The sequence below is a fragment of the Drosophila biarmipes genome, chromosome X (assembly GCF_025231255.1).
Source record: "Drosophila biarmipes strain raj3 chromosome X, RU_DBia_V1.1, whole genome shotgun sequence".
NCBI classification, from domain to species: domain Eukaryota; kingdom Metazoa; phylum Arthropoda; class Insecta; order Diptera; family Drosophilidae; genus Drosophila; species Drosophila biarmipes.
Window position 1 is genome coordinate 21,464,062 of NC_066611.1, and position 27,875 is coordinate 21,491,936.

At 47.9% G+C, this 27,875-nt stretch overlaps 1 protein-coding gene across 7 annotated transcripts; it reads right to left on the bottom strand.

The window, feature by feature from the left end:
• Positions 1–278: 278 nt before the first annotated feature.
• On the bottom strand, positions 279–26,322 carry LOC108023497 (uncharacterized). 7 transcript variants are annotated; one of them, XM_017093031.3, is made up of 9 exons: positions 26,207–26,322; positions 23,255–23,425; positions 17,465–17,546; positions 12,831–13,000; positions 12,442–12,720; positions 5,648–6,173; positions 2,993–4,235; positions 2,193–2,909; positions 279–2,135 (listed from the first exon to the last, which is right to left on the bottom strand). In XM_017093031.3, exons 2-9 carry the CDS (start codon positions 23,312–23,314, stop codon positions 1,079–1,081), a joined length of 4,134 nt encoding a protein of 1,377 aa, XP_016948520.1. In that variant the 5' UTR covers positions 23,315–23,425; positions 26,207–26,322; the 3' UTR covers positions 279–1,078. The 7 variants fall into 7 exon arrangements, with proteins under 7 accessions (XP_016948520.1, XP_050741001.1, XP_016948518.1 ...); XM_050885044.1 differs by having other exon boundaries at positions 26,211–26,320; XM_017093029.3 differs by lacking the exons at positions 23,255–23,425; positions 26,207–26,322 and adding an exon at positions 22,228–22,602 and having other exon boundaries at positions 17,465–18,348.
• Positions 26,323–27,875: the final 1,553 nt, after the last annotated feature.

The window sequence follows — 27,875 nt, forward strand, 5'->3', positions numbered from 1 at the left end:
CAGGATACCTGTGTGATCAGTCTAGTTTTTACTGCAGTCTTGCTTTGAAATAGTGAATGAATTAAAAATGCCAAGGATTCCTACACTTTGTAGACCACCAGATTTGTGGTAATCAAATTTATGGGCTGTAAGAAGCAGAAGTAATTTGTAGTACTTTTATACTTAGTAGAAAACGAAGAAGAGATTTTCGTATAAATAGATCTATTTAAAAGCGGATGGTCATATCGTATGGCTAACATCTTTATAAGCTTTCTACCCCAATCAATAGAGCCCAGGTCTTGTTTATTTTGGCACTTTATTTTAATTTTAATTGCAATTGGTTTATTAATCAAAATTGTACAATATCGAATTAATATTAGTTATTTTAGTTAGATTTATCCAGTTTACGGTATCTATACAACAAACGTTAATATTAGTAGTAAAAAAAAAAACAAAAACGATAAAGTAGATCGTGAAATTAGGCGTAAGTATTATCATATCGCATTACGATGGAAGAGGCGTGGCAGGCAGTGGGGCTCCACGTTGTTTTAACATTAACTTTGCTTTTCGATCTCCATTAACCATCAACTTTGTAGCTTTTATTGACCATATAACATTCAATTGGTTGATTGGCCTTTTATTTTTATTTGCTGCTAGTCAAATGAAACTAAAGCCCACGGCCGAGCATTTGTTAGCAGATAGTTAGGAATAGGCGAGCTAGCTGAGCTCGGGGATGGATAGTCGAACTTCCCCAATGCGAGTTCTGTATTGCGTTTAGGTACTACAAAAATACAGGGTTCATTTACAGTTCCTAGCTATATTTCTAGGGGTTTGCTTACTGAGAGATGTATCTTGATTCGTGGTAAGTTATTATATAACTTTCACCAAGTAAGGTTGCCATATATATATTTTAATTCTCTTTGAAAGAGAGGATGTGTCTTTACAGGCAGTTGAATCCCATTTTATGAATAGAAAGTGAAAGTAACATTGTAAACCATTCTTTTAACTAAATTCCGATTCGGTTAGTCCGACTTTTGACCTTGGGGAACGTTCGACTATGTAGGACTGCAGGATCTCGTGGTCTCGAGAGGATGGCGAATCACTTGCGATGGCCGCCGGCGGCGGTGCGCAGCTCAATGATGGTGGCTCCCGAGCCGCGTCGCAGGTTCTGCTGCTGGTGGCTCTGGATGTGGTGGTGGTGGTGGTGCTGCTGCTGATGATGCAGTGGCTCCACCTCGCTGCCGCGCCGCACAATGCTCGCCGTGTCCTTGTTGAGCTCCACGGAGGGCGGCGAGCGCGAGTCCAGCGAGTACTTGGCCTGCAGCGGATACTTCCTGGACCCGCCGTACTCCTCGTCGCCGTGGATCACCCGATAGAGGTCCGGGGCCTGCTGGTGCAGGCCGCGCAGATACAGCTGCTTCTTGTCCGGCTCCGGATAGCCGCCGTCGTCCTCGTCGCCGCCGGCGATCTTGGTGAGGTCCTTCTGGCTGCGACTGATGAGATTCACAATCGAGGGACTCTTGAGGCCGCCCTTCAGCGAGTTGTCCTTGCCGGAGAAGAGGTGCGGGTTGGACTTGTAGTTGGCGTTGGGGCCCTGGCCCAGGCCGTAGCTAAAGGCCGGCTCCTGGCGCGTCTGGTAGTTGTTCCGGGTGAGCTTCTCGATGTAGATGGGACTAGGATCGTTGCTGCCGTTCATGCCGTGCACGTTGAAGCTCTTGCTGCGGTTCAGCACCTTGGCGTAGGTGCGAGCCGGCTTTGCCGGGCCCTGCGGCTGCACGGGATTTGGGCTTGGGCTTCCACCTGCGCTGGGGTTCAGGCTTTGATTGTGGTTATGCGGCATGCCCCGCGGCTGCTGCTGCTGCTGCTGATGTCCGGGGGCAGGAAGGTAGCTGCCCCTGCCCGGAGCGGGCTGCTTCTCCAGGGCGCTGCCGAATCTCTGCGAGCGCTGCTCGTGCAACTTGCGCGGCAGCGTCTGGGCGGAGCGGTAGTCCTGCTGCTGCTGGTGCAGATTGGGCGTGGAGCCGCTGAAGCGCTGGCCGTGCTTCTGGTAGCGACCCAGCGTGTGGGCGGCCGTCACCGGCGGCGGGGCCCTGGACTCGTAGTAGTCATCCTCCCGCTCCAGGCGCTCCATCCGCTCGTCCGGACGCTCCATGTTGCTGCAGTACATTTATTCATTTACTATATTTACTTAATAAAGACACGAAGATCCTTACCGCTGACGTGGGCGTCGCTCGTAGAGATTCTCCTTGCCGTAGAGCGTGCTGGAGTAGGGATCCTCGCCCAGGTAGTAGCGCTGCCTCGGACTGATGGCCTGCTCCAGGTGCTGCAGCTGCGGATCCGCGGACTCGGCGCGCTTGAAGTTCAGCCGCGATGATGAGCCCTCCTGCTTGGGAGGATCCCGCTCTCGATCCCGCTCCCTTTCCCGCTCCCTTTCCCGCTCCCTTTCCCGCTCCCTTTCCCGCTCTCGTTCTCGCTCTCGTTCCCTTTCCCTGCGCCGCTGATTATCGCTATTGGAGTCCTCGGAGTCGTGGCTGCCGATGTGCCCATCGATCACATTGTACTGCTGGTAGGTGGTCACCGGCGGACCCACTCCTCGGGGATCGTGTCCCGGACTAGGCGACTGTTCGCGCGACTTGCTGGCCGCCGACTTCATGCGGAACTTGCGTTCAGCACTGGCCGAGCGGATTTTGCTGACCAGCTTCCGCAGCGAGTTGCCAATCACCTGGCCCATGCGGCTGGACTTGGAGGTGCTGCCTCCGTGGCCGCCGCCTGCGCTCATGGCCGAGAGATTCGAGGTGGAGGCCGAGGTGGCGCCCGGGGGGCGGAGGCTACCGCCTCCTCCAGTTGCCGGCGGATAACTGGATGTGGGTGCGAATCGGGTGCGCTGCTGCTGCTTCCGGCTGAGGGTCATCGTGCTGGCGGGAACCTCTCTATAAGGAGTACAGAGGTTTGGAGTTAGGGGTTTGAAGACATCGAATTTTTTATAGATTAGAGAGGAGGAAAGATTGCCCACCTGGTCATCAGGTAGTCCACCTGCGGCGAGGAGGACCGACTGCGACTCCTGGGCGGCGGCGAGTAGTCCGGCGGAGGCTCCAAATGGCTGACCTGCGATGGCAGCGGAGCCTGCGACTTGACTCCCAGGTGGCCGGTGTGCGAAGTGTGGGATGCGTGGCTGTGTTGGCTGTGGCTGTGCTCACCCAGCTTCTTTTCGATGGCACGTCGTCGCTGCGGGACGGTGGGTCGCGGATTGAGACCCAGCTGGCTGCCGTGCTCCAGTGGAGGCACTGCAGCCGGCGGCGGGGCAGGTGGCTCGTAGCTCTTACCCCGACCATTCACCAGCACGGGGGTCACTCCGTTCACCACATGGCCGTTGGTGTGGCTGCCGGAGTTGCTGCCGCGATGACCATAGGCCACTCGCTTGTGCGATGGCTCCTCGGCACGGGGTGATATCATGGATGGGCCTGGTCCTGGGCCCGGTCCCGGTATGGCCTCCAGGTCGTCCAGGGCATCGCGAGAGCCCCGCATCGACCTGGCCAAGAACTGCGAGGACAAGCTCTGGCGCTTCTGCTGCAAGATATCCTCGCGGCTGACGTAGCTGTCCTTGGGCGGCGGCATGGACGACTCCTGGGCCAGAGCAGAACCCTGGCTGGAGCCGGGACCGCTGATCTTCTTCTTGAGGCCATTGCGCCGGATAGTCTCCTGCAGATCGTCGCGGAAAGCCTTCGAGGAGAAGTGATTGACCGGCGGGCCGGGATCCTTGCGCTCCGACCAGTTCGAGATGCCCTGGAAGTACTTGGAGCGGCCGCCGCCTGCCGCATTGGACGGGGGCTTCCGCTCAAGCGTGGCGGATGTGGTCATGGCCAGTGGATGGCGGTCCCTTTCGCGCTCCCTCTCCCTTTCCCGCTCCCTCTCGCGCTCGGCGCTCCTGGGCAGCGTCTGGGGATGATGGGCAAGGGAGAGGTGCTGCGGATGCGGATGTTGCTGGGTGGCCAGGTGCGACTGGGCGTGGATGTGCGCCTGCGCCTGTCCCTGCGGCTGGCTCTGCGACTTGATCGTCACGTTGAAGTAGCTCTTCTTGGTGGGCTCCACCTCCGCGTCCGCCTCGTCGTCGCGGGAATCGTTGGAGGCGGTGGACTCGCTGCCGAAGTGCGACTCCAGCCACTTCATGGTCTCGCCCTTGCGCGTCTCCTCCTCGCGATCGAAGTCCAGGGGTCGCTTGGTGAGCGCATCCTTGCGATCCGCCAGCAGGGCCACCTCTGTATTGGGATGGAAAGTGTAAATATTATTTAGATAATGGATTTAGGCAAACGCTTAAAGCCTAGCGTTAAATTCTCTACATACTCTGTTGTGCCCAATAAATGTATTGTATTTATTCAAATTATGCAATGTTTTGTTAAAATCGAAACGAGTTTTGCTTTGAATCAACTAAACTGATGTCACCGATTAAAAATCTTAAATAAAAAAAGTAAATTAAGTCAAACATTTTTTCCAAACCTTTTGAAAATACCTAAATATATTTATACCCGCTACTCGTAGAACCAAAGGGAATATTTCAACTTTATGATCCATAGCTTGAGTTATAGGTCTCCGATTTTGACGTGGGATGCCTCTATCAGCTTGTGGTTGCATCCCCTAGTATTCTAGATTAAAATTTGTCTATTTAAAGTTGGCCCGAATTTTAGCCAATTTTTTAGTAATTCCAATGACTTTCAGACTGGGCACCCAAAACTACACTCCCAAAGTCCATAACTTGGGTAATTGGATTCCGATTACGAAGGTTAATATCTCTATGAATTTCTCTATTATTCTACATTAAAATTTGTCTATTTAAAGATGGTCCGAATTTTAGCCCATTTTCATGTTCAATTTTTCCGTAATTCCAATGACTTTCAGACTGGGGACCCAAAACTACATTTCCAAAATCCATAACTTAGGTAATTAGATCCCGATTTCGAAGGTTGATATCTCTATGAATTTGTGGTTGAATTCTCTAAAGTTCTGCATCAAACTTTTTCTATTTAAAGATGATCCAAATTTTAGCCCATTTTCATGTTCGATTTTTCCGTAATTCCAATGACTTTCAGACTGGGGACCCAAAACTACACTTCCAAAATGCATAGCTTGCGTAATTGATTCCGATTTTGAAGGTTGATATCTCTATGAATTTGTGATTGAATTCTCTATTATTTTACATTAAAATTTGTCTATTTAAAGATGGTCCAAATTTTAGACCATTTTCATGTTCGATTTTTCCGTAATTCCAATGATTTTCAGACTGGGCACCCAAAACTACACTTCCAAAATCCATAACTTGAGTATATTAATCCCGATTTCAAGGGTTGATATCTCTATGAATTTGTGGTCTAATTCTCTATTAATCTACATTAAAATTTGCCTATTTAAAGATGGTCCGAATTTTAGACCATTTTCAATTTTTCGGTATTTCCAGTGTCTTTCCAAGTGGGTCCCCAAAACTGCTCTTCTTCTATAACTTGAGCAGTTGGATCCCGATTCAGACGTGCGATACCTCTTTGAGTTAAAAAGTTTGTCTTAAGAGAAGGTCCGAATTTAAGCCCATTTTCATGTTCCATAACTTGAGATATTTTTTTTGGGCACATGGTTGTAAAGCTATATGGGGCCAGTATATCGCATCTGGAGGTGGACTCACCCTTCTGCTGCTGCTGCTGGGAGCGACGGAGCTTGCGCATCCGGTCGGAAAGGCTGTCCCAGTCGCCCGGGCGCTCCAGGTCGGCGGGCCCGTCCTTGTCCATCTGCGTGGTCTCGGCGGCGTAGCGCATCTCGGTGGAATGGAGCCGGCCGTTGGCTAGCACGTCCACATGCTGCTCGTCCCGCTGGCGGAAGAACCGCTGGTTGGCGGCCGTGGTGGTCACCTGCTCGCCCACCTGCAGCTGCAGACGGCGTTCATCGGATGCGTTGGCGGCGGACGGCGGATCGGGCAGCTCGTCGTCGATGATAAGCTCGTGCTCGGTGGTCCGTCGGCTCTCGGTGACCAGGGTGCCGTCCTCCTGGGCCAGACAGCGCTTCTGCGTGTCCTCCGAGTCGATCGTCTTGCGGGACTTGCTCCGGTTGGCCACCACCTGTGGTCCGAGCGGCACCAGCTGTCGCTGGCTCTCCGGCGAACAGAGGACGGCCTCGAGGTCCTCGACTCCGTCGCGAACTGCGTTCACGTAGGTCTGAAAGAAGGGGTGAGATTTTAGGAGTGTCAAGGATCAAGTAAGATATTCTCTTCATCTTAACTGCTGGAAACTCGGTTAGCTATTTGAAATCCCGAAGTAAGGTATGTAAAAGCCCGGAATGTACGGTATAACTCCTAGCACATTATCCCAGATTCACTAAGCGGACTCCAATTGGCAAGCCATATCGTATGTGGCCCATTCCCCCACAAAGGGTTGCATCACTTCGCAGCGATGCAGCCACTGCACATGGTGGCTCCTGGCCCCTCGGCCTCCCTCCTCCCCCGCCCGTGCAGCACCCATTCCCTAGCCCCTTCCTCGCCTGAGTATTCAGAGCAAGACAAGACGGCGAGAAACCACAAAACACAAACCAAATCCACAATCCATTTACTTTTTCGAGCTGCCAGCGCGGATGGGGCAACGTCATTGGGGTAGCGGTAAAAGTCAAGAATGCGGCTGAAGAATGGGAGGGGACAGTGGGGAGGGGGTGCTACACAGTGGGAAATACCCAGGCAAGTCGCAGTGCCACTAAGTGTATGAAGAAGTCATCAAAAAATACTATGATTTATAATTTAGTTCGAATAAAAAATTAAGATTTATATTTTATTCATTTACAATATTGTGGTTATAATTTAATTGGTTTAAGGGTCTAAAAAATATTTTTTTAATTATTTTAAAGAGTTTTAAAAGTGTTTTTGGAAAGGTGCCTCATGTAAAGGAATATATACTTTGGGCATTAGCTTGGGTAAATGTGATAATAGTCTGCTTATTTTGTATCTTGTATTGCTACACAAGAGATTCCATCTTCGTTCCCATCCCTTTCGAGGTATCTTTTTCTCTGTGTAGGGTACTTGCAGAAGGGATTGCTGCGGCATGGACAGCCCAAGGTCGAATCGCAGTGGGTACCGCATCTTGGATTTCTTGGATGACGGGCAGATGGCACGCCTGGGTGACGTTGGTCAGCGGCTGAAGAGCTGAAGAGCTGTGTCTATTCGTCACTCGAAGCCGAAGTCGATCCCCCTGCAGCTCCGCCGCCCCTGAACCTGTTGTTTTTTAGCTTTTTTGCCGCTTTTTGTTTGTCGACGACCTTGCGTTAACGGTAACGCGCGTAGAAAGTGTTTTGTTGTTGCCCAGCCAGTCGCTGCTAGCCATCTCTCCCGCTTTCGGCCAGAAACTTGATGGTCAGCCAGCCCCCAAGCCTTGTTTTCTTAGCCATCCCCCTCCAAAAGCCACTAGTCCCGGCCTTTTCTCCCCACAAAACCCATCGGACACGAAGTATGAGGCGTATATGCTGACTAGTCTTGGGCTTATTCAGGTGTTGATTTTACCTCTGCGATGGATGGAGATTCTTCGATCGGACCGGTGATTAATACCAATCGGTGACGCAGAGCTTGGTCTTTTGAGGTATCGCCCCTTCACCTTTATCACCATGCCCCTTCGGCGATCTTGATTTCGGCGTTGTCAAGATATTTGTCATTGACCAAAAGTGCCGTAGTCACCTTGGGGGGCATTAGGCTTGGAACACCGCGCACATTGGCACTTGACAAGTGATTCCGTCTTTCTACAGCCACTTAACAAATAACTTGGATTTCGTATTAATTTTCTTTCTGTATCTTAGGTCTGAGCATAAATAAATAAACATATTCTCAGTTAGGCAGAACAAACCCCTTATTGTACAGCCACAGAGAAACCATTGCCCACTCCAAAGCCCTGGACAAACCCCGTGTGCGTTGAGAACTTTTCCCGCATGTTGTGATTTATCTCGCCTCGCTTTATTGCCTTCACCTGGCCGAGTCCCAAAAGCGAGTTGGAATGCCAGCGAAAAGCGGCTGGAGACCGAGGGTTTCCCAGGTGCAGGAGGGCCGGTGGGTAGGTACTCGCACTCGAACTGGTGCTGCGAGCCGTACTTCGTATGCACGCTCATGTGGCGGCCAGCATATTCAAATGGCCATTTCGCTGGCCATGTTGCCTGGCCTGGCATGCCAAGTGGTCGAAACCAGCAAAAAATAAGTGGAAAACAAAGCAAAATCGCAATGGGAAAAAGAGAAATGAGCAGATTTTAGAGGCAGCCAAGGGGGCGGGGTGGCAGTGGATCGGCCGAGGTATCGGAGCAGAGTACACTGCGACCAGAGGCGCTGGTTCGATTGGTCAACAGACAATATATCGTAAGATACGCTAGCCTTCTGAGATACAAATGTATCTGGCGATAAATTTAAAGCAATATAAATACATCTAAAGAAGAATTCTATAGGTTAAATATCACATAAACATAGACAGTAAATAGTTAACATTACATCAGTATTTAGTGTTTTTTTGGGGATATAAAAATATATATCATATCATACAAGAACTATCCCGTGCATAAGTTCAGGAAAAGGCTGCTTGACTTCCAACACATCTGACAACCATGGATTCGTTCCAGCCGTTTTCCCTGTGTAAACAGTGGAGTGGATCGCTCGGACCCAGCGACCAAGACCGAGCAAGACCAGTTTGCCTTGGGAGTTGCTCAACCTCTCCGAGCCGGGGCGAGCTGAACCGATCCGAGCGGAATGGAGCAGAGCTCTCGATCGATTATTATTATTGTAATTCAGTTAGTGTGCGGCAACGCCAACGCGCCTGCATATGATAATGATGTCTACACGGCACAAAAACCGAGCCAAACATTCCCTCGTCACAGGCCCAGCAGATAGCATCAAAGGTCAGTTGCGTGGGTCGCGAAGAGCACCTTGCTCACGGTTGCCCCCTTGGGCGGAGTGATCAGCGATCTGCTATACTAAAGCTCAAAGTTAAAACCCTTGGTAGCTTCGTTATCTAAAGAACTCCTAGATAGGTATTCTTCCCCCTTGCCACCAGCTAGCCCTAGTCAACTAAGATGACACTTCGAAAGTGATACGTCCTAGGAGGGAAACATCCCGAGAAGGGATTCATCTCAAGGGGTCTTAACATCATTTTCGCCAGTGTAAACGGCTGCTAATGGCGGTGTTTTGGGGCTTTGGAGCGCTGAGGCTGCGGCTTAAAGTCAAATTCGGAGCTGGAGCTGTGCAGTGGCCAGTGGCCAGCAGAGCCGGGGAGACACTTGGCCTGGGCTTGGGGTTCGGGGTCTGTGGGCCTCGGACTCCGACTCGGTTTATCGTTTCCGTTGCGTGAATTGTTGGGCCCGGGCCCCCTTTAGACCCCTTTAGGCCCCTTTTGAGCCCCCACTGGACCTCTGCCCGGCTGCTGCTGCCGCTGATTGGCATTTGCTGATTAGAGTTGTTTGGGCTGGATTGGATCGGTTTAGCATGTGGGGGCACCTAGACTGACTCGAAACGAGTTTTCGGCCAGCAAAGTACCCACTCACACAGAGCGCTACGTGGTCACATAGATACACCTGGAGCTGGAGACTGTGGCTGCGGCTGCGGCCGCGGCCGCGGCCGAGACAAAGAAGTACACGTACCGAGAGATACAAAATTCAAATTCGAATTCCAAACGCTTTTTGTGGTCGCTTTCCACCAAACTTCGCTGAATGTGGCATGGACGAATTTAATGTGCTGTGTACTTATGTATATCGCGCACCGATTCCGCAGTTCGGTCGCTTGGTGTTTGGCTGGGCTGCTTAGTCGGCTGCTCGTTTGGCTACTCGGCTGGTGTCTGTGTATATCTGTATCTTAGGTTCATGGACCTGCCGCAGACACGCCTAGAATCCAAGAAAGCCAGGCAGGAGCAGCAGCAGCGGCACAGCAGTAGCCGCGCCGCGCACTTTGGCTATTGATTAAACCTGGCTCAGAACAGGTCTGCCCCGGGCCCAGAGCCAGCTGCTCTGGGTATTTTTTTCAGAGGTTTCGCCTTCGGGAGAGTGTGCACTCCCATCGCCCTCTCTCTTTCTGCCAGCCGCAGCCCATCTCTCTCGCTCATCCCAGTGTGTATGCCTTGCAGTGCTGACCACCTAAGCGCCTATTTTACAAAGCCAAATACTCGCCTTTAGTTAGTTAGTTTGACTAAATAGGTAATAGGGAGCATAGAACAAGCATTGTAAGAGTTTATGAGTCATTTCTGCATTTGGAGCCAGAACCAGTTGAGAATTACAGCATCACAGTGGATTGGTTAAGAATAGTATATAAGCTAGAACCAGTTGGGAATTACAGCATCACAGTGCTTGAAGCAACACTAGCCTACAAACTTCAAATTAGAATTTTCATTGTATTAGTTAATGTACCATACATGTCGAAGAATTGTAAATTCTATTAAAAAATAGAGCAAGGAAAATTTAAATATTGAAATCCTAAAAATAATGAACCAGGTGAATTCCAAAGAATCACGTATTAATAAAAAGTAAGTATTCCTAATTCCTTTTCATTAAGTGTTGTAACTTTATCGTATCAAACAGTAAAACATGTTTCAGTAATAATCTTAAAGACGGCCAGCTCTGATGCCTTGTAAGTGTCCGTATGACGACCACAACAAGATCCCCAACACATCTTCAGTGGCATTACCTTTTTGGCTTGGTTAATTGCCCACTACCGGTTTTGGTTGGTCTTTTGGGTCCCGCAGACCGCGCTTCAAGAAATTCGTTTTAGGGGAGGATGCTTACGGGATGCTTATGGCCTTAATTACACCATTAAGTATTGGAACATATCGCACCTTGATAATTATGCAAATTGGGATTGTGCAGCAATGGCTTCTCCTGTGGCTCCGCCAACTCCTTCACAAAATTATCGATGCTCTAATCGCCGTTGCACCATCCACCAAGTTGGCCAAAAGCCCACGCACTAACAACTAGATTAAAACAACAACTAAAACACACACACAAAAAACACTCAAGTTTGTTTTTGTAAACAATAAAAACAACAACAAGGCACAGCCAAAGAGAGCGGGCAGAGTGGCGATCCGATAACTGATCAACGATTAATGTGCTTTTTCCACCGATTGTCTGTGGAGCGGAGCTAAACCGAGAGATAACTATGCAAAAAAGAAATATAACAGTACATCAAGGCGAAGCGCGGCGAGTGTAAGCGCGAAGAGCACGGCGAGGTGTGCTCGGTGTATTTTCTTCGCTCGCTCAACGGCAACTGATCGTCCGACGGCTCCAAGCGCCAGGTAATCGGCAGAAGCACAGCGCCGGCAGAGGCAGCGACTGCGACGGCGGCTGGGCAGCGGCAGCGACGACGGCGGGATGCAGCTCCAAAAACAACACCAATAACTTTCGAATGAGCAGGGAAAAAAGAGAAAAATACAGTGGACGCCGCCAGGTGAGAACGGTCTATCATCTATTATCGTATCGATTCGGGAGTGTATCACCTCTACACCGATAAGTTGCCTCATACAGTCTATCGAAGGACCATTCTACATAAATTGCGTAATTAATTTGCAAAGCAATAAAACTACTGCGAAATAACAGAAAGCAAGGTTCGTTACGTTGGCAGTGTACTGTAGAGAAAAAAGCAAGCTATCCAGTGCTGCTACATTATTGCTTTTCACGCCGAATTGATTTTCAGTTATTTACGCCAATTTTCGGTTCGGCCTGTCCACAGTCCTGTCTCCGATTACACAGGAGAACACTCGGAGAAACATAAAAATGCTTAAACAGGTCTTAATTCTACGAGTTTCCCTGTTTCCTCAACTGGCTTTACAGAAATCGATAACAATTTCAACTACACTTTTACACTTAAGACCTATCGAAGGACCAAAAGATATTTCAAGTGGGGTTTAAGCCTGTATTTAACTTCAACATCTTTTGGAGCCCCTGATGTGTCTTTCTTTCGATTTTTCATAATGCAGTAAAGATGCCTGAACCGCTCCTGGTTCGCTTAGCCCAACCGGTCTTGGGTGATCTTCTTCTTGTTAAGAGCGGAGAGTGGTGCAGACAGTGAGCCACCGCACCACTCGTGATGAGATGAAAATGTGGCTGGGCTGAAGCTTAGGCCGAAGATGAATAACACTCCACTGTGGGGGTCGGAGGTCGGGAGTGGGAGCTGGTTCCACGACCAAGTGGAGGTTAAACCCATGGGCCCCTTCTAATGAGAAAAATTGAGCTTTTCCCCGCCAAAAACACCGATCATTCACCACCGTTTTGAAGCCATTTTCCATCAAATCCGCAGTAAATTTAATTTTCTCGATCAATCTCTTGGCAAATTATATGCTGTAAGTTTAAAATGAAGCACCTCTGCAGTAATGTTGTTGATGGACGCAGAGAACTCACTTAAGTGAATGCGGTAAGCTGCTCCTAAGCTGTTGATAACGACATTTCCTAGCCTAAATCCACTATATTTTTGGTTAATCAAGGACTCACCTGATCTGTGAAGTCGCCGTGGTGCTGGACGTCCTCCGTTTCGAGGTAGTCCTTGATCTCCTCGTGCGAGATGACCCGCTTGTCGTCCGTCTGACGCACCAGCCCGTCCACCGGGCGCGGAACCATGCGCTTGACCAGTTTGCCGGCTCCCTCCGCCGGTCCAAAGACCTCTTGGATTTGGGCCAACTGCGTCTCGTTCGCGGCGCCCGCCTGCAGGGCGGCCACGTCGATCAGCTGGGCGTTGCCATCGAGGTCATCCGGGAGGTCAAGGTCGCGTTTCTGATGGTTAGGAGAAGACAAAAAACGGGAAATCAGTTATTAAAAAAGCTAAAATAAATGAAAATCATTTTTATGTAATCTTGAGGTTACACTATGTTAATTAACCTTACCTCGGTGGTTTCCGTTTCCTGCTTGTCGGTGTCCTCGGTCGTGTTGGTGGACACAATGGGGCCCGAGTCCTCGATCACCTTGCCGTCCTGCAGCTTCACATTCCGCTTCACCCTCGTCTCGATCTGTCTGGTAGTTGTGAGTTCTGTCTTGCGCTTCGTAATCCACTCCTCTGAAAAGGGTTACACGGGAAATTAATGATATTTTTTCAGCAATTATCCCAAAAATCTACCATTAAAGTCAGCATTTTACTTCTTATTTATTGATTACCCCAAAAACAAACACAAATATTAATGGAAATAGGCAAGGAGGCCTGAGTTGATATCAGATAATATTAATCTTTTATACTAGTTATACAATTACATCACATCACACCTATTTTAGAGTTATCAAGATAAGTCCAGCCTTGACTCGGTAGCTCTCAAACATTTTAGACTGCCTCCCAAAAGACGGCTACAGAAGACCGAAATGCCAGGTCAATAGCTAATTTGAAGCTTGGCGTCAGCCCAGGTTTGGGCCAAAATCAAAGCTCTTCAGCCGAGCTTTTGGCCAGCTCGCCGCTCAGCGATCTGCAGACAGGACAAGCCGTTGCCCCATGGCTGCAGCGCCTCCGCTGCCGCTGCTGCCTTCATTTTTTGGCACCCATTGCAACAGAGCCGACTGCCCAAGATGCCTCATTTGCATGTGGATAATGCCCATTTTGAGATCTACTCCGCCGCTTCTAACAAAAGAAGTCGGCGGGCGCTGGGTGGGAGGGCTGGCGGGGCGCGAAGCGCTCCAGCGCATTCGAGCTACCCGCCAAATTACGTAACCCAGACCAAGTTGGTCTCTCGCCTAACTGTACTCCATAGCCAGTGCTGTCAGTTTTTTCTTTTAGAAAAAGCCATAGTTAAATTAAGGGGGAAAAAGAAGAAAGATAAGTCTACCTACAATCTATATAACTAGGGAGGTAAGTAAGAAAAGCGACAAAAGACAGGGGCTTTTTAATTAAAAAACTGCAACAGCTGTGTTAATTCACATGGTTTCTCTATCCCAAAATATTAGTTAATAATCATGAAAAAAAATTTGGCGTATAATCCAGAACCCTTCACAGTCCTTCTAAGCCATTTCTTGTGTCGAAGAGAAGACTGAACAAGTCGTAATATTTTTAATGCCCTATTATAAGAGGAGCACCACTAACTCTTCTGTTGGGCAACCTGTGCTCAGCCCAGCGCCGAGAGCCCAGGGCTCCGAGCACGGACATCCGACCGACTGGCCGGCGTGATTTGGCTGCCTGCCTTGCATCTGCATCTCTCGGCGGGTTTTGCTCTCCACCTCCGTCTGCATCCATTTGTATTTCCATTTCCCCATCTGAATCTCGGCTGCATTGAGATCGCTGGACCATTAAAGGTCGCTTATATAATCTATCTGCATTTGCAGCGGCTGAGGCAGCGAAACCGAAACGAGACGTCGCCTTGTCTGGCGTCTGTCTGAATCTGAATCTAAGTCCGCAATTGCAGTCCGCTGGGCAGTCGATCGAACCATAGGGCGCACTGCCTACAGAGGCAGAAAAAGGTGAGCCCAAAAATGAGAAAAGATAGGTCTGTAGATTTGTGGTGGCTTCACCTTTAATTGAAAATGGGTAGAAGCTTTATTTGGTTTTCTATTTCTAAAGTTTTAATGGCTTACCTCTAGGAAAGACACGAACTTCAAGAGGTCAAGTTAAGAACCTCTGCGTGAGGCACCTAAAGCAGACTAGTCTACCTAGTCTAATCTCACATATTTATAGTAACTTAATTCAGAATAAAAACTAATTGAATCTCATTGCTTTGCGCCCATTCGTTGTAAAACAGGCGCCACTGTGCCAAGGTTTTTGCCCATTGTTCGACTGTGCTTGCCTGACCAGACTGTTTATCTTTATCACTTGCGCATGCTATATAGGCACATATACATATCCGCATTGCTGCAACTGCTGCTGGTTCGGCTTTTCCCCCTGCCACCCCTGCCACCCCTACCACCCCAGCCACCCCCTTTTCCCTTCCGTCAGGGCAGTCAAGCACTTCATAAATAGCAACAATAACAATAGCCACCGCATCGACAACAACAATCACAATTAAGCAAACAAACGGCTCAAGACGAAGAGGAAAATCATAGGAAAATCGCAGGAAAATGTGGCCAGAAAATGGGAAGAAGTGGGCGGGGGTAGGTATGAAACAGGGCTTTCAGCAGGTTGGATATCGGGTGCAACTGCATTCTCGGTTTCGTTTGCCATTGTTTCGAGCCCAAGAAACTCGGAAAAACCGAGCCCAAGCGATCCGCTTCAATCGATTGCGCTTGGGCTCTGGACGCTAATGTGAATTTATGCTGCCCCGCCACGCCCACTTAACAAGCCTCGATTTCTGCGATTTCAGCCGATTTCAGCGGATTTCAGCGGACTCCGCCGATTTCCTCGCATTTCCACCGATCCGCCCGTCTTTCCACAGCACCCAGACGTATTGCATTACATCTCCGGCTGCGATCAGCACTTGGGCTAATTGTGGTATCGATTATGGCCTGTCAACCGATTCCCCTCCTGATCTCGCTCGCGAGTTCGATTTCCATCGGCCGCCTTGTTTTGCGACCCCCCGGGCACTTGTCACTAGCCCCACCCAGAAAAAATGGGAAAACTTCGGAATCCACAGAGGAAAAACAGGCCTACTACTTAACAATGTATAGCAGTGATGTTAAGATATTTGAAATAGCTAGAAAACTATTTTGCAACTCTAAAACAATGAGGATTATACTAGGTGTTTTACCTAGTAGATGGTAATACCAGACATTGGAGTGCACTCATTCCTAGTTTTGAGTGGCTTTATATATATGAGTCATGCTATTTCCATGGTTATTTTGAGTTCTTCTGGAAAAGAAAGGTTCTAACTTAGGTCCTTCTGAATATATTTAAAGAAAAGTGAATACCTTGGTTTTTACCGGAACTAGCTCTTTACAAGAAATACATATTTTTAATGCAAAGCTATTCCCACTTTATGCACTAAGGAGCTACTTCCTTTCCAATAAAAGCAAAATGGAATGCACCTTTTCTGAATTTATCTAAACTGAAATTAGTCACATATGTATATTTACCGGAATAAACCGAAAACCATTCCCCTTTTCTTGGGGCACCTAAGGAGCTACTTCCTTTCCAATAAAAGTAAAAACCAAAGGCAGGGCGGTGGTGCACCGCCCATAGGTGGTGTCGCGAGGTGGTGCACCAATTATTGTAATTTTTCCGCCGCTTTTCCTCCCACCTTTGCATATGGCTTGTCAAGCCGCCTTGCGAGTTGGTTTTTAATGACTCGCTAACGTGGGAAATCTCTTGCTGCCGCAGCAAACACTTTTCCTTGGATCATTTTCCAGCCATTCAGTTGGCGTCTTCCATGCATTTGCATTTTGTTGTTGGCCGCTTGTTATTTCTAATTTTTACACGTTTCTTGCGGTTGTTGTGCATACATTTTCCAGATTGCCGCGAGTAATCGACTTATTGTTGCAGTTGCAAGTTGCCAGTTGCAAGTTGCCAGTTGCTAGTTGCTAGTTGCCAGTTGCTGCTGGCAGTGGCGCCTTTGTGTTATGTTAATCACATAATTAAATCAAAACTTTCTATGATTTCCGCGGGTGGTTCGTATATGTGTTATAATTGAGAAGGCAGCTAGCGAAAGGAATTTGGGATTAGCAGCTGAACTATGAATATGGAAATGGAAGTGGATCGGCATCCCATTCATGGCTTCGCTTTCGCTTCCCACCTCCTACGGCCCTCGGGTCGTATGCTTAATGTGCGAGAGGTCACGTGGCACATTATGAACCTATGGTCAGGAGAGTTCTCGAGATCTCTGAACTTGTAAATCTGCTATTGCCAATCGAGTGAGTAATTCGGTGACTATGTCAATCCCCTGCTATCTGCACCCATCCATCAGTACCCCGTGCTCTCACTCCGCACTCCCTGTGATCTCACGCTGGCGGCAATTTGCTGGCTGATGCTTGAAGGCTTGGACATGCCAATGATGATGATGTCACTTGATTGGCTCACCCACGACCGGGTTCAGAACACTCCGACTGATCACTATGTTGACATGAACTGTCCAACCCACATCGTCGCTGGAGATCAACGTGATCTGATAGTACCTATGGTACTTGCCAATCAGTTCGAATGTAATTTAGATCTAACCCTAAGATTAGGCACTATTTATAGGAGCTAACCCCGTGATTGAGGAGTATTAAAGATCTAACCTCAAGATTAATGGGTATTAAGGGGAATCTACCTAGCCAGCGGTTATTTATTTAACCCTTCGTTTTTGTTTAACCTTAGGTTATGGGGGCCCTACAGATTAATACCTATGCGAAGCAAAAAGGTGTCAATAAATAAACTGTCACCCCAAACCCCTGGTTAATCCCAGGATGTTTATAATGTATCGACTTAACCGGGGGTTTCTTAATTAACTCTCAAGTTTATTAATACCTTTGAGTATTTTTCCCCCTTTCTGATAAATACTTATACGGAAGAAGAGGGTAAATTAACATATTAAAATTTCCCCTACTCATCGGTTAATCCGAGTAAAAAGATCAACCTCCGGTTAAGCTGGAGACTGCACTAAGTAGGGCCCAAGGACCTTATGGGTCAACTCACCTTCTTTGGTAATAGCTTCTGTATCGCAATTGCTTGCCGTGGCCTCGTTGCTCTCCTCGTCATCTTTGGGCTCGAATTCGACCTGCGAAGTATCAATGTCGTAGAAGTTAACGCGGGTCACGTGACGCACGTAGTCAGTGGTGGTGGTTGTGGTGGTGGTGGCGTTAGTAAAGCTCCCGTTTGGCAGTGACGATTGGACGCGGAAGATGACCGGCTGGTGGCCGCTGTGCGGGGCAGGATAGGCGTTCGGTGGCCAATGGATGCCGATGCCGATGCCGATGGAGCCATGGGTGCGCGGTGGCTTGGGCACGGCGTTTGCCGGCTGAGGCTGCAGGGGCAGCCATCTGCCAGGACCAAGGACTGTGGGCAGTGGTGCGGTGCTATGACTATGACTAGGTTGGTGGGGATAATGCTGCGGATCCTTCTGTTTTTGGTGGTGCAACTGCAGATACCCAGCCGGAATGGCTGTGTCGCCCGTGGATGCCGATGAAGATTCATTGCTGCTCCGGGAATCTCCACTGTTGGCTGATGCTTGGGTTGGTGGTGGTGCTTGGTGCTTGGGTGGTGCGTGGGCGGGATCGTGGGCGTGGCTGCTGCTGCTGCTGCGGCTGCAAGTGCATGGCGACAGTAGGAGGATCACCACCATTCGATCATCTGACGGTGGCGGTGGCAACGGTGGCTGTGCTCTAGCTGCCGACTACATCTGCTCGACCCACTGTCCCGGCCCTCCAATGCTCCGCCAACTTCCCGTTCCCGTTCCAGTTCCAGTCCCGCTTCCAGTCGCACTTCCCGTTTGTGGTATTGCTCGGCGGCAAGTCCAGAGCTCGCACCACATCGCAGGGCGCGATTCACGGCTCCAGCTTGCGAGGATTAGGCCCGGGACTCTAGGCCAAGCCAGAAAGAAATCGAATCGAACCTCAGTTACGCCCACGAGCGGAGATTGAGAGATGAAGAGCGGTGAGGAAGGCAGGAGACTCTCAAACCTTCAAGCTTTATTGTACCATCACTTTATAAAAAAAATGTAACTTTTTAAATTTGTAAGCAAAACAAATGCATAGTTCCTCTGATGTAAGTGTATCTTTGAGATACATTGCAAAGCGCATTGGAAGCAGCCTTTTTAGATACATACAGCTTCTCTCACAGCATTCTGTTGGTAACTATGGTATTTTCTAATAAGAGTACATCCCAAATATGTATTCATATTCGGTCAAGTGATAACAATGGCCAGTTCTCCTCCCCCTTTCGGTGGGCGTTAAGTTCGCCAAGCGTTAAGCCTAGAACGGTTCTGCGATCTCATTAGGCCGCTGCCAAGGGCCATAAATGGATCTGGCTCAAAGCCCGGCATTCCGGCCACGATATCTGTTTTCGTTCAGAGCAAATCCCACCCGATTCCCCCAAATTGTTTTCCTCTCTGGCAGCCAAAACAAAAAACACAGGCCGAAACCCAAAAGGGCAACGTGCGCAGTTCAAGGCGGTGAAATGGAAATTGGAAGTGGAAATTCGGACAAAACAAACTGTTGGGCTCAGTTGGAATTAACCGGGCTCGAAAGGCGGCCAAAGGTCAGATCCCCAGACCCACGGCAACAGAAACCACAACTAGGCTCTGTGGCCTGTGAAAATGTGGCCCTCTGAGTGCAGTTTTTGCACTAGGGAATCCTATGGATAAACTCGAAAGTATCTCACTAGATTGGAATGGGAATGTTGAAATATTTTAAGTCAAAATATGCAGTATTTAAAATTTTATTGTAGGGTCTACTATTATGTCAGTATTATGTTCACCAAAACATATAAAGTCTTTAAAAATAAGTTAATGTTTTTCCATGAAAAAATAATAATGTTATAATATCATAAGCCCTAAGTATGCAATTTTGAACTGCTTGTATTATACAGAAAATAAAATGATTTTGACTATTCGTTACCGAAAGACCTATAAAATATTCATAAGATTCAAAACACCGCCGCAAATACGAACTGTTCTAACTGTCCCAGTACCGGCCAATGTTTTTGACCATCGTGTTCGAACCCGCTGACCATCTATTTGCCAAATTTCAGGCGCTTCCTACGGATGTGTTTCGGACGCGAGACATCTCTTTCGCAGCGGCCACGAGTTCGCTGGTGCGGGAAAACGATTCTTGAATCGATAATTAGGCGAGCTGACAATAAATCTCGACCGGGCTGTTGTCGACTGGCTGATTTGCTATTTTTTAGGTTTTTAGCGATCGACCGCAATGACGTCAGGCCGCCACAACAACACACTTAATTGTGACTGCAATTTGGCCATTTTTGTAATTGCTTCCGGTCAAACCGATTTGTTGTTTTGCAAAAGGGAATCGATGGAAGCTACCGCGAACAAAAAGCGCTGAAATATGGAGGAGAAGCTTCTGAGTTCGGTTCGTCTGAGCGCCGCTTAAGGCGATGCCCCAGCCGATGCCTCCTCTTTTGTCACAGGCTTACTTGGGCTTAAGTAAGTGGGGGTCTCTGATTTGTGGAGGGGGTCGACACGCCCAGCCATGAGTCACCCATTGAAAAATCTCGTGTTCGGGGGAGCTGGAGCTTGGAGTCGCCGCTTTGGCAAACTTTGACAATTCCTAATGCAATCGCAATGCCTTTTACTTGACCCAAAAGCAACAGCAGCGAAACACTGAGATAAACCGTAGAAAATTACGATTTAATTTATGGATTCGAAGTAATGTTTACCAGATATATTACGACTTCAGAGGTAGGGAGAACTAAAGGTTTAATTTTAGTACAGTCTTTGCTTATTGTGTGCATAGCAAGGTCACACTGGCCACACTGTGTGGCCAAACTCTAATTTAAAGCCTCCCACCGTCTTGTTAAATGCACAACGCGAACATTTAAATACATTCAATTTATCTTCGAAAACTATACCTATAATTGGTGGTTATAAAACCAAATTCTTTATTTTGTTCGTGTGCTGCGGCAGCAACATCATATATGAGACTTTAAGCGGAGCGATCTGAGCAGCCGAAGCAAAGTTGCAGCCGAGCCCACAAGTCACGCACTGGTCAACGACGAATAGGTATCCAAAACAACTCCCAGCCAGTCCCCCAGCCCCTCCCACAAACCCCTTTTCCCACTGCCGAGTTGTAGTTGCACTTAATTCACGCCTTTTGGCCATACAAAGACATTGAATTGTGGCTGCTGTCCAAAAATCGCGAGTCAGGCCAAAAAGAGTTTTCCTTTCAGAAGAGCGGGAAAAATCTTAAATAGTTCACCCACAACAACCACAACAAACAACGGACAAACAAGTTGAACACGGCCGAAAACAACAATGCACAACAGGCAAACAAAACTCTTTTTTCAAAAAGGCAGCCACACATAACCAGCAACTAACAGCAACCACAGTAATAATAATAGCAGCGGCACAACAACAACTGCATTAGTTGTGGGTGCTGGTGAAAACCCCCACCCGCATCCCACACTTCACTCAACCCCCCTCAGCAGACCGTACGCTGAGCGAAACTAGGGGCAGTTTGGGTGATTACTGTACAGCAGATTTTAGGTTCATAAGGAGTTTTCAATGCGAAGAGCACAGATCAAAATTGTTATAAAGTTAAGACTATTTCTTTAAAATACAAAGAAGATTGTATAGTGTTTAGGAAAACACCATTAATCGCAGGTTTCATATTATAAGAAATGTTTTCTCCTAGGAGTTGGATGTTGATGTGACTGAGTCTTGGATAAGTAATATTTTGTAAAACACTTTTAAGTCACCACCATTTTCTTTCACTGCAGTGTCCAACACTTTGTGTGCAGGCTTTGATTTGTTGTTATATGTGAGTGTTTCTCAGGCCTTGTTGTTATACTGCCTGATCTCTCGGACTTTGGGGGTCTCTTAATGGTGGGAAAATATTTTCGTGGCCCGCGGAAGGGGGGGCCCTGGCTGCAGGGGGGGAGGGCTGGCTGTTCGACAAACTTGCCACATTGCACCAATACTAGAACTAATTGCTGGGCCAACATTGCGTATGCGCGATGGGCCATGTGGGCTGCGGTGATGCAACACGCAAAGATCAACAAAACGGCAACAAAATAGAAGTACAAACCAAATTGTTTGCGAATATGCAGTCGCACAACAACAACAAATGTCACGACAACGAACTGAGCGGCAAAACGAAGCGAAAAGATACGAAACGAGCCGCGGGGAGTGAGTGCCAAGAGCGCGGAGCCCAAGCCCGGGCTAATGATTAATTTTTTGCACGTATCTGGCGGATTGGGAATGGGTCGCGCGAATATATATCTCCCGTTCTGCACAGCACAAAATATATAGCTTTCGAACGCGCGGCGGTGATCGGCAGAAACTCCACGCGTAGTTCCCTAGAATAATCTATTATGGCCATGGGCTGGCCCAGTTTCTTCAGTTGGGATCTTGAGAACTAGCCTCGAGCCGGCATTCCACCCCGTAAAACTGCGCTGTAGGTCAGAATTGTAAGATTTCCTGAGTAGTATTTGGAAACACTATGTTCAAGGAGCCACAGATGCTTGACTAAGTGTTCACCTCCACCTTATCTGAGGAGCAAGTTCTTAGGATAGAATAACAATAATATTTTAAAATTTGCACTGACATTCTTAAGTTATTTTTTAACAGGGAGGGAAAGTATCGAAGGTTCAAGTCCTCAGGCATTTTTTAGGAACCCTTCCCCTGGACCTTAAGAGATCCTAGTGCGATTTAAGAACTCGAGAACCAGTTGCAGGCATTTTCCGCAGTGTACTTGCCCCCGCTCACCCCACTCTCTCTCTCTCACTTGCTCTTTATCGCTGGCACTGTCACACTTTGCACTTTGCCTTTGCCATTCAGGCAATTAGCGCAAAAAACCACACGAACAAAAAATCAAGTGCAGCGCGACAATCGACAACCGAAGCCAGATACAATTAAATTTAGATCGGTCCGAGCGTTTTCAGCCTAAGCGGTTGTGTTAAATGAAGCGCCAACGAAATGGAAATGGAAATGGAAACCGAAGCGGAGACGATCGGGCCGAAAAGGCGAAAAGGCTGGAGCGCTGGAAAATGATAAACTGAAAATGGAAAATGGAAAACGGAAAATCCGAGTGGAGAGCGCGATCGCGAGCGGCGTGTTCGATGGCGCGTCTGCGACTGCTGGCCGTCGGTAACTGCACCGTTAGTTTGTTACACCTGAGCTGAAAAACTTTTTAGACTTTTTTATTTTCGCCTCAGTCGCTGCCGCCGTCGCTGCCTCCGCCGCCGCCGCCGCCTCTGCCGCCGTCGACGCCGGCAGCCATTCATTGTTTTTGCCCGCTCGGCGAGCTTTACCTTACCTGAGCCACCTTACGCGATTAACGTGGCCCGAATGTGAGTACACTTCCAGCCAAACGGGGGGCACAGTTGCGGTCAGAGCAATGGTGGTACATGTTATTGAGGAGATTTAATAGGTTTAGGTCTCCCCAAAGGGTGGCTGAAAGTATGCTATAATGTTCTTTCGTTGCCTGCTTTTCTGCCTCCTTAAGAGTGCTTTGAAATCACCTTTATTATTTATTTTATAGTGGCTTAAAGTTTATTCAACTTTAATCAAAATATTGGCTAAAAGTATGCTACAAGTCATTTTCATTGCCTGCTTTTGGGCCTCTCAATAAGTGTTTTGAAATCACTTAGTTTTAATCTGTGTCTTTAGGCTAATTTCAAAAATGCAAAAAGGAAAATATGTTTAGGTCGACATACCACTATAGTTGTGACCGCAACTGTGACTAATGTGATTGTGAGTTGCATGCGGGTTAAGGGGCATTGGGTGGCTTAAGGGGTCCACCTAGCACTCACCAGTTCGTTTTGTTCGTCTTTGGCGCCAGCTTTTGATTTGATGGTCTTGCTTAAAGCCATGGCCGCTGCAGATCTTTCAGATTCTTCTCATAAATATACTCGAGTATACTCCGATTACTTCACGTATCCACTTCCCTCGACTTTGTTTATTTTGGAATGCACGTTTATTTTCTGAAGAACACAAACAGCACAGTTTTGGTAACATTAAAATCTATTTCAAATTTAGACTTCTATGGCTTTTATTTAAATTAATAAATAATATTTTATTCTTTTTTAGTAGTAGTAGTAGAACACATTTTTTAGCTTTTTGAATGCATGGGGTTTTGCCCTCGCTTAGTGGAGCTTCGAACCGCCTTAGCGGCTCAAAAGTATGCTTTAATTTAAAGTTTCTCGCAAGCCCCACTGAATTCCGAAAGATGGAGCCACCTGATGGTGGTAAATGCAATTTCAAATTGATTTATGATTATTAATTTTAATTAATTCATTTTAGCGTTTCTATATTTTTGGTTTTTGGTTAACATTAAGCACTAAACATTACAATGTTACTTCACTTCCTATATGAACCCTTTTCAAAGGTTATTAACATGTGGGCACTATTATTGAGCTTGCTGAAGCTGGCTCCCCTCTTGTCAAGGCAAAGGATTGGGGATTTTAGTTTCCATCTCTCCCAGAGCGTGCATACTACCTTTCCGATCGGCACCCCCATCAAACGTATAATTATAGCGATAAAAAGGTGTCAAGTGGTTTATTACTGGAGCTCGGGTTTTTATTTACTTGCCAACTCTTAGTAACATTTATAGTTGATATAAGGCTAAACATATGCACAAAATATTTATTTTTAGCTATTCAGGGAGTCTGAAGATTGATGGTATCCCCAACTCAGCCTTACTTAGCTCTTTTGGTAATATATGTGCCTACTTCTATTATGCCTCAAACATCTCTATGAGTCCCCCCAATATAAGGACCAATTAATTGCTGTCTTCTCCTTGACTCGGATTTGGGGTCCCCACTTCTCCGATCTTTAGCATCTGCTGATCATTTGGATAATTGCTGCTCTCGAACAACTTTGAACTGGCGGAGCTGCCCACTCGCAGTCTCTGCGCATAGTTTCGAACGCATTTGGTCAAAATGAGTTTTAGTTTTCGTTTTTGGCCAAAGCCAAAGCCAAGCCGCAGCATTTGGAACGCCTTCGCCGGGCGACCCGCCCCCGCCTGTTAATGAAACGCTAAGCGTTCTCGAAACAAAAACCAGAGTCAGAAACAAAACCCGACACAGGGGCAGACGGTTGGAGCACAATAACACTGTTGACACACAAACGGGGTTTGGAGTCAGCGAATCTACAAAATCGGAGGATTTCACGATGCGCCACGTCAAGGCGATCCATGTGCACGGAAAAAAACGGAATATCTATAGATGTAAAGTTTGTTCCTAAATTTCACAAGAAAACTTTTACTTTTCCCCGAAGAATCGTATATTATAATGTCCGTTTGGAATGTATTTTCCATTCCCACTAACCCATTAGCCCCTGCACCACCTTATTTACCCAAAAGCAGCCCACTTTTTCCCCCGTGTAGGTCTGCGAATCGATTTGCATATGCTCACATTACAAACATGTGGATATAGCCCGGCCTGTGTATTTGGACATATATCAAATATTGATAGCTGCTCGAAATGACGAAACGAGCGAGTTATTTGCGCGACTTTGCCTAACTCATTCTCGGGCTGTTTTCTTTCTTTCTTCGGCCCACACAGCCAGTAACTGCCGCACATTGTACTGTAGGAGCGCTCCAGAACCGCGATCTCTCCGGGGCTGCCAGTTTGTCGGCCTGTGACCACAGTGCAGCATTCCTAGCACGACCGATCCTCAAGCCAAGGGGCCGTGAGCCAGCCAGCTCGCTTCGATTTCATTGAGTAAGGCTGAGCGGTGGCCGAGGCGAATAGTTTGTGAATGAATTAATTACGAGCTAATACGAGTGGTTCTATGGCTTCCAATTCGTCAGAACAAATTAACAGATCCATTAACCGGGGGTTTCACTTATCGAAGAGTGAAGCCGATTGGAAGATAGGTATAGGTATAGGTATAGGTATAGGTATAGGTATAGGTATAGGTATAGGATAGTGCTGTCCCAGGTTTCCCTGTGGTCACTGATCATATGCAAAGCGAAGTGGGCTTCGATCGTCACCGGAGTGCGTTAGCTCGATGCCATTCCATTCGAATCGCTCGGACTGTGCAGCTCATGGCAACGGCCCACGTCCGATGACCATATATGCTCCCTGTAAACGGTATCACGTACTCGCACTCATACGGACGTGTTCTAGTTTATCTTAGCCCGCGATGAGGATGCCCCCAAGGTCACTGGGCACTCGGAATCACAGGTGTTGTGCTCGAAAACATTGGCTGTGGCTCCCTGGAAACTAGTTTTTTGGAATGCTAGTTCTTGATCCCAGTTCCCTCTTTCAAATACATTTCAAAATCTTTCGCCTTCCGATCACTTGGCACTGCTCATCCGCTCATCACAAATTATCGATCACTTAACAAAAACAAGAAAAAGCAAAACAAACAAGTGGGGAGTTTGGGCTTGAGCTTGAGAGATGTGGACACAGTGCGGGCCGGGGCGGGGAGTTGGTCAATTAGCCAGCTACAAGCACACAGCACACATGGGCAGCAGGGCAACAGATGTTTTCAAAAAGGCCAATAGGGCGCCAGACTGGCCGCCAACGGTCGGTGGGAACGCGCGCTTTCGCCTTGCTCCAGCGGGAAAGGGGTATCCTTCAGGAGTTGTCACGTGACAAGGCGTTCACACCGGCCGACAGCCCATGTGCAGGGTTGTACCCGTGAATTCTATGGATTCCTGGCTACTGTTGGGTGGGTCATGACTACTAATGGGCCCTATTGCTTGTTAGGAACGCGGCAGAACACCAGGCATTGCATCCGTATCGATAGGCACTCACTCACACAGACGCGCACATTGGGAGCCGAAGAGAGGATCGAATCGGATCGGATCGGATCGCGTTGTTTTTGGATTTCTCGATTTGTTTTGGAGCAGCAGCCCCAGCCAAATGGTTTGTTGCCAGATTCACAACTGATCTACCTGCTGCCACTGGCTCTGCTTTTGCCGTTTGTTGTTCGCTGTTCAGCTGTTGTTGTCGTTGCTGCCGCCGCCGCTGGCTTTTGGCTTTAGCCGCAGCTATAGCTCTGGCTGAAATTGGCGATCGCCGCTCCCTCTTGGCGCGGGCCCCGCTCCCCGCCAGCCGCCCCTGGCGGCCCCATCGATCGGCATTTTCCATTTTGCGGTCGGGTCTGCTGGCCATTCATTCAAGTCCGACTCGGGAGAGCGAGCGAGCGGAGAGCCCGCAGCCCCGCCAGTCCAGTTCGCACAATCGAAATCGAACTGAGATCTCGCGAGAGCCAGGCCAATACCCTGCCGCGAACCGGGTAAGGTGGTTTCAGAACCACCCGGCATTCCAGCACTGTCAGAGCTCTCGAAAGACCCCAGACGAGTCAGTTCGATTGCATTGCACACTTTCTGGCCGCCGACCTCGGGGAGAAGACCTCGCAGGTGGATAGCTACAGATCGATGGATAAGATATTTACAGATAGTACAGATTCGATTGATATGAAATTTTTATGTGGGTGTAAAATTAAAAAACAAAGGTTCTCTACAAAAATGTTCAGTTTTGTTATCAGTAGTTTGAAATCATATTGCATACTTTCTGGCCGCCGACCTCAGGGAGAAGACTTCACAGGTTAATAGATACAGATCGGTTGAAAAGATATTTCCAGATAGATTCGATAGATATGTTATTTTGTACGTGGGTGTGATTTTAAAAAACAAAGGTTCTCTAACAAAATGATGTATTTTGTTATCCGTAGTTTGAAACCATGCTGCATACTTCTTGGCCACCGACCTTGGGAAGTCTTAATCCGATAAGAATGAAATTTGGTATGTGGGCTTTTGTTAGCGAAACAAGGGTTCCCTAAAAAAATATTTATTTTTTAAGCAAGTTAACATACATAGAAGTACAACATTTTTAGATGGCCCAGAGAATACGTTGCGACTATCAGGAATGCCTACCGGAAACAATAAGTAAGAGAACAAATGGAAGGGCATTCCGCGCTCGGTGCCCCAGCGGCATTCTGAGGCTGGCTGTGCGACAATATTTGGTTCGAGCGACAAGTTGCCTGAAGGTTAGACCCGATCCGAGTGGAATGTTGGCCCGGCTCGAAAGCGTTGGCGGTTAGACAGAGCCAGGTGGAGGGAGGCAGCGGGAGGGGGCACGGCACACACCTACTCGGCCGGAGAACGAGAGTGTGTGTGCGATGTCTCATGACATTTCGCAGAATCGCGGGAATCGAGAAGCTCCCCAAAACAGAGATAAACTCTTCCGGCGGGCGGCGGTCGCTGGGCCAAGGGGTGGGGGCCGGAAAGGGCGGGAGCCAAGCGGAACTAGGAAATTGCATTTGCTATTGGCACGCGCTACGTGATCTGGAAAGCCAAGTGCTAGCAATTATGCACGGCAAACTGATGATTGTTACAAATTTTGACATCCAAATACATCAAGCAAAAATATACAATCCATACTCTAGGACTTCAAAATGGTCTAACCAACATTGATTTTA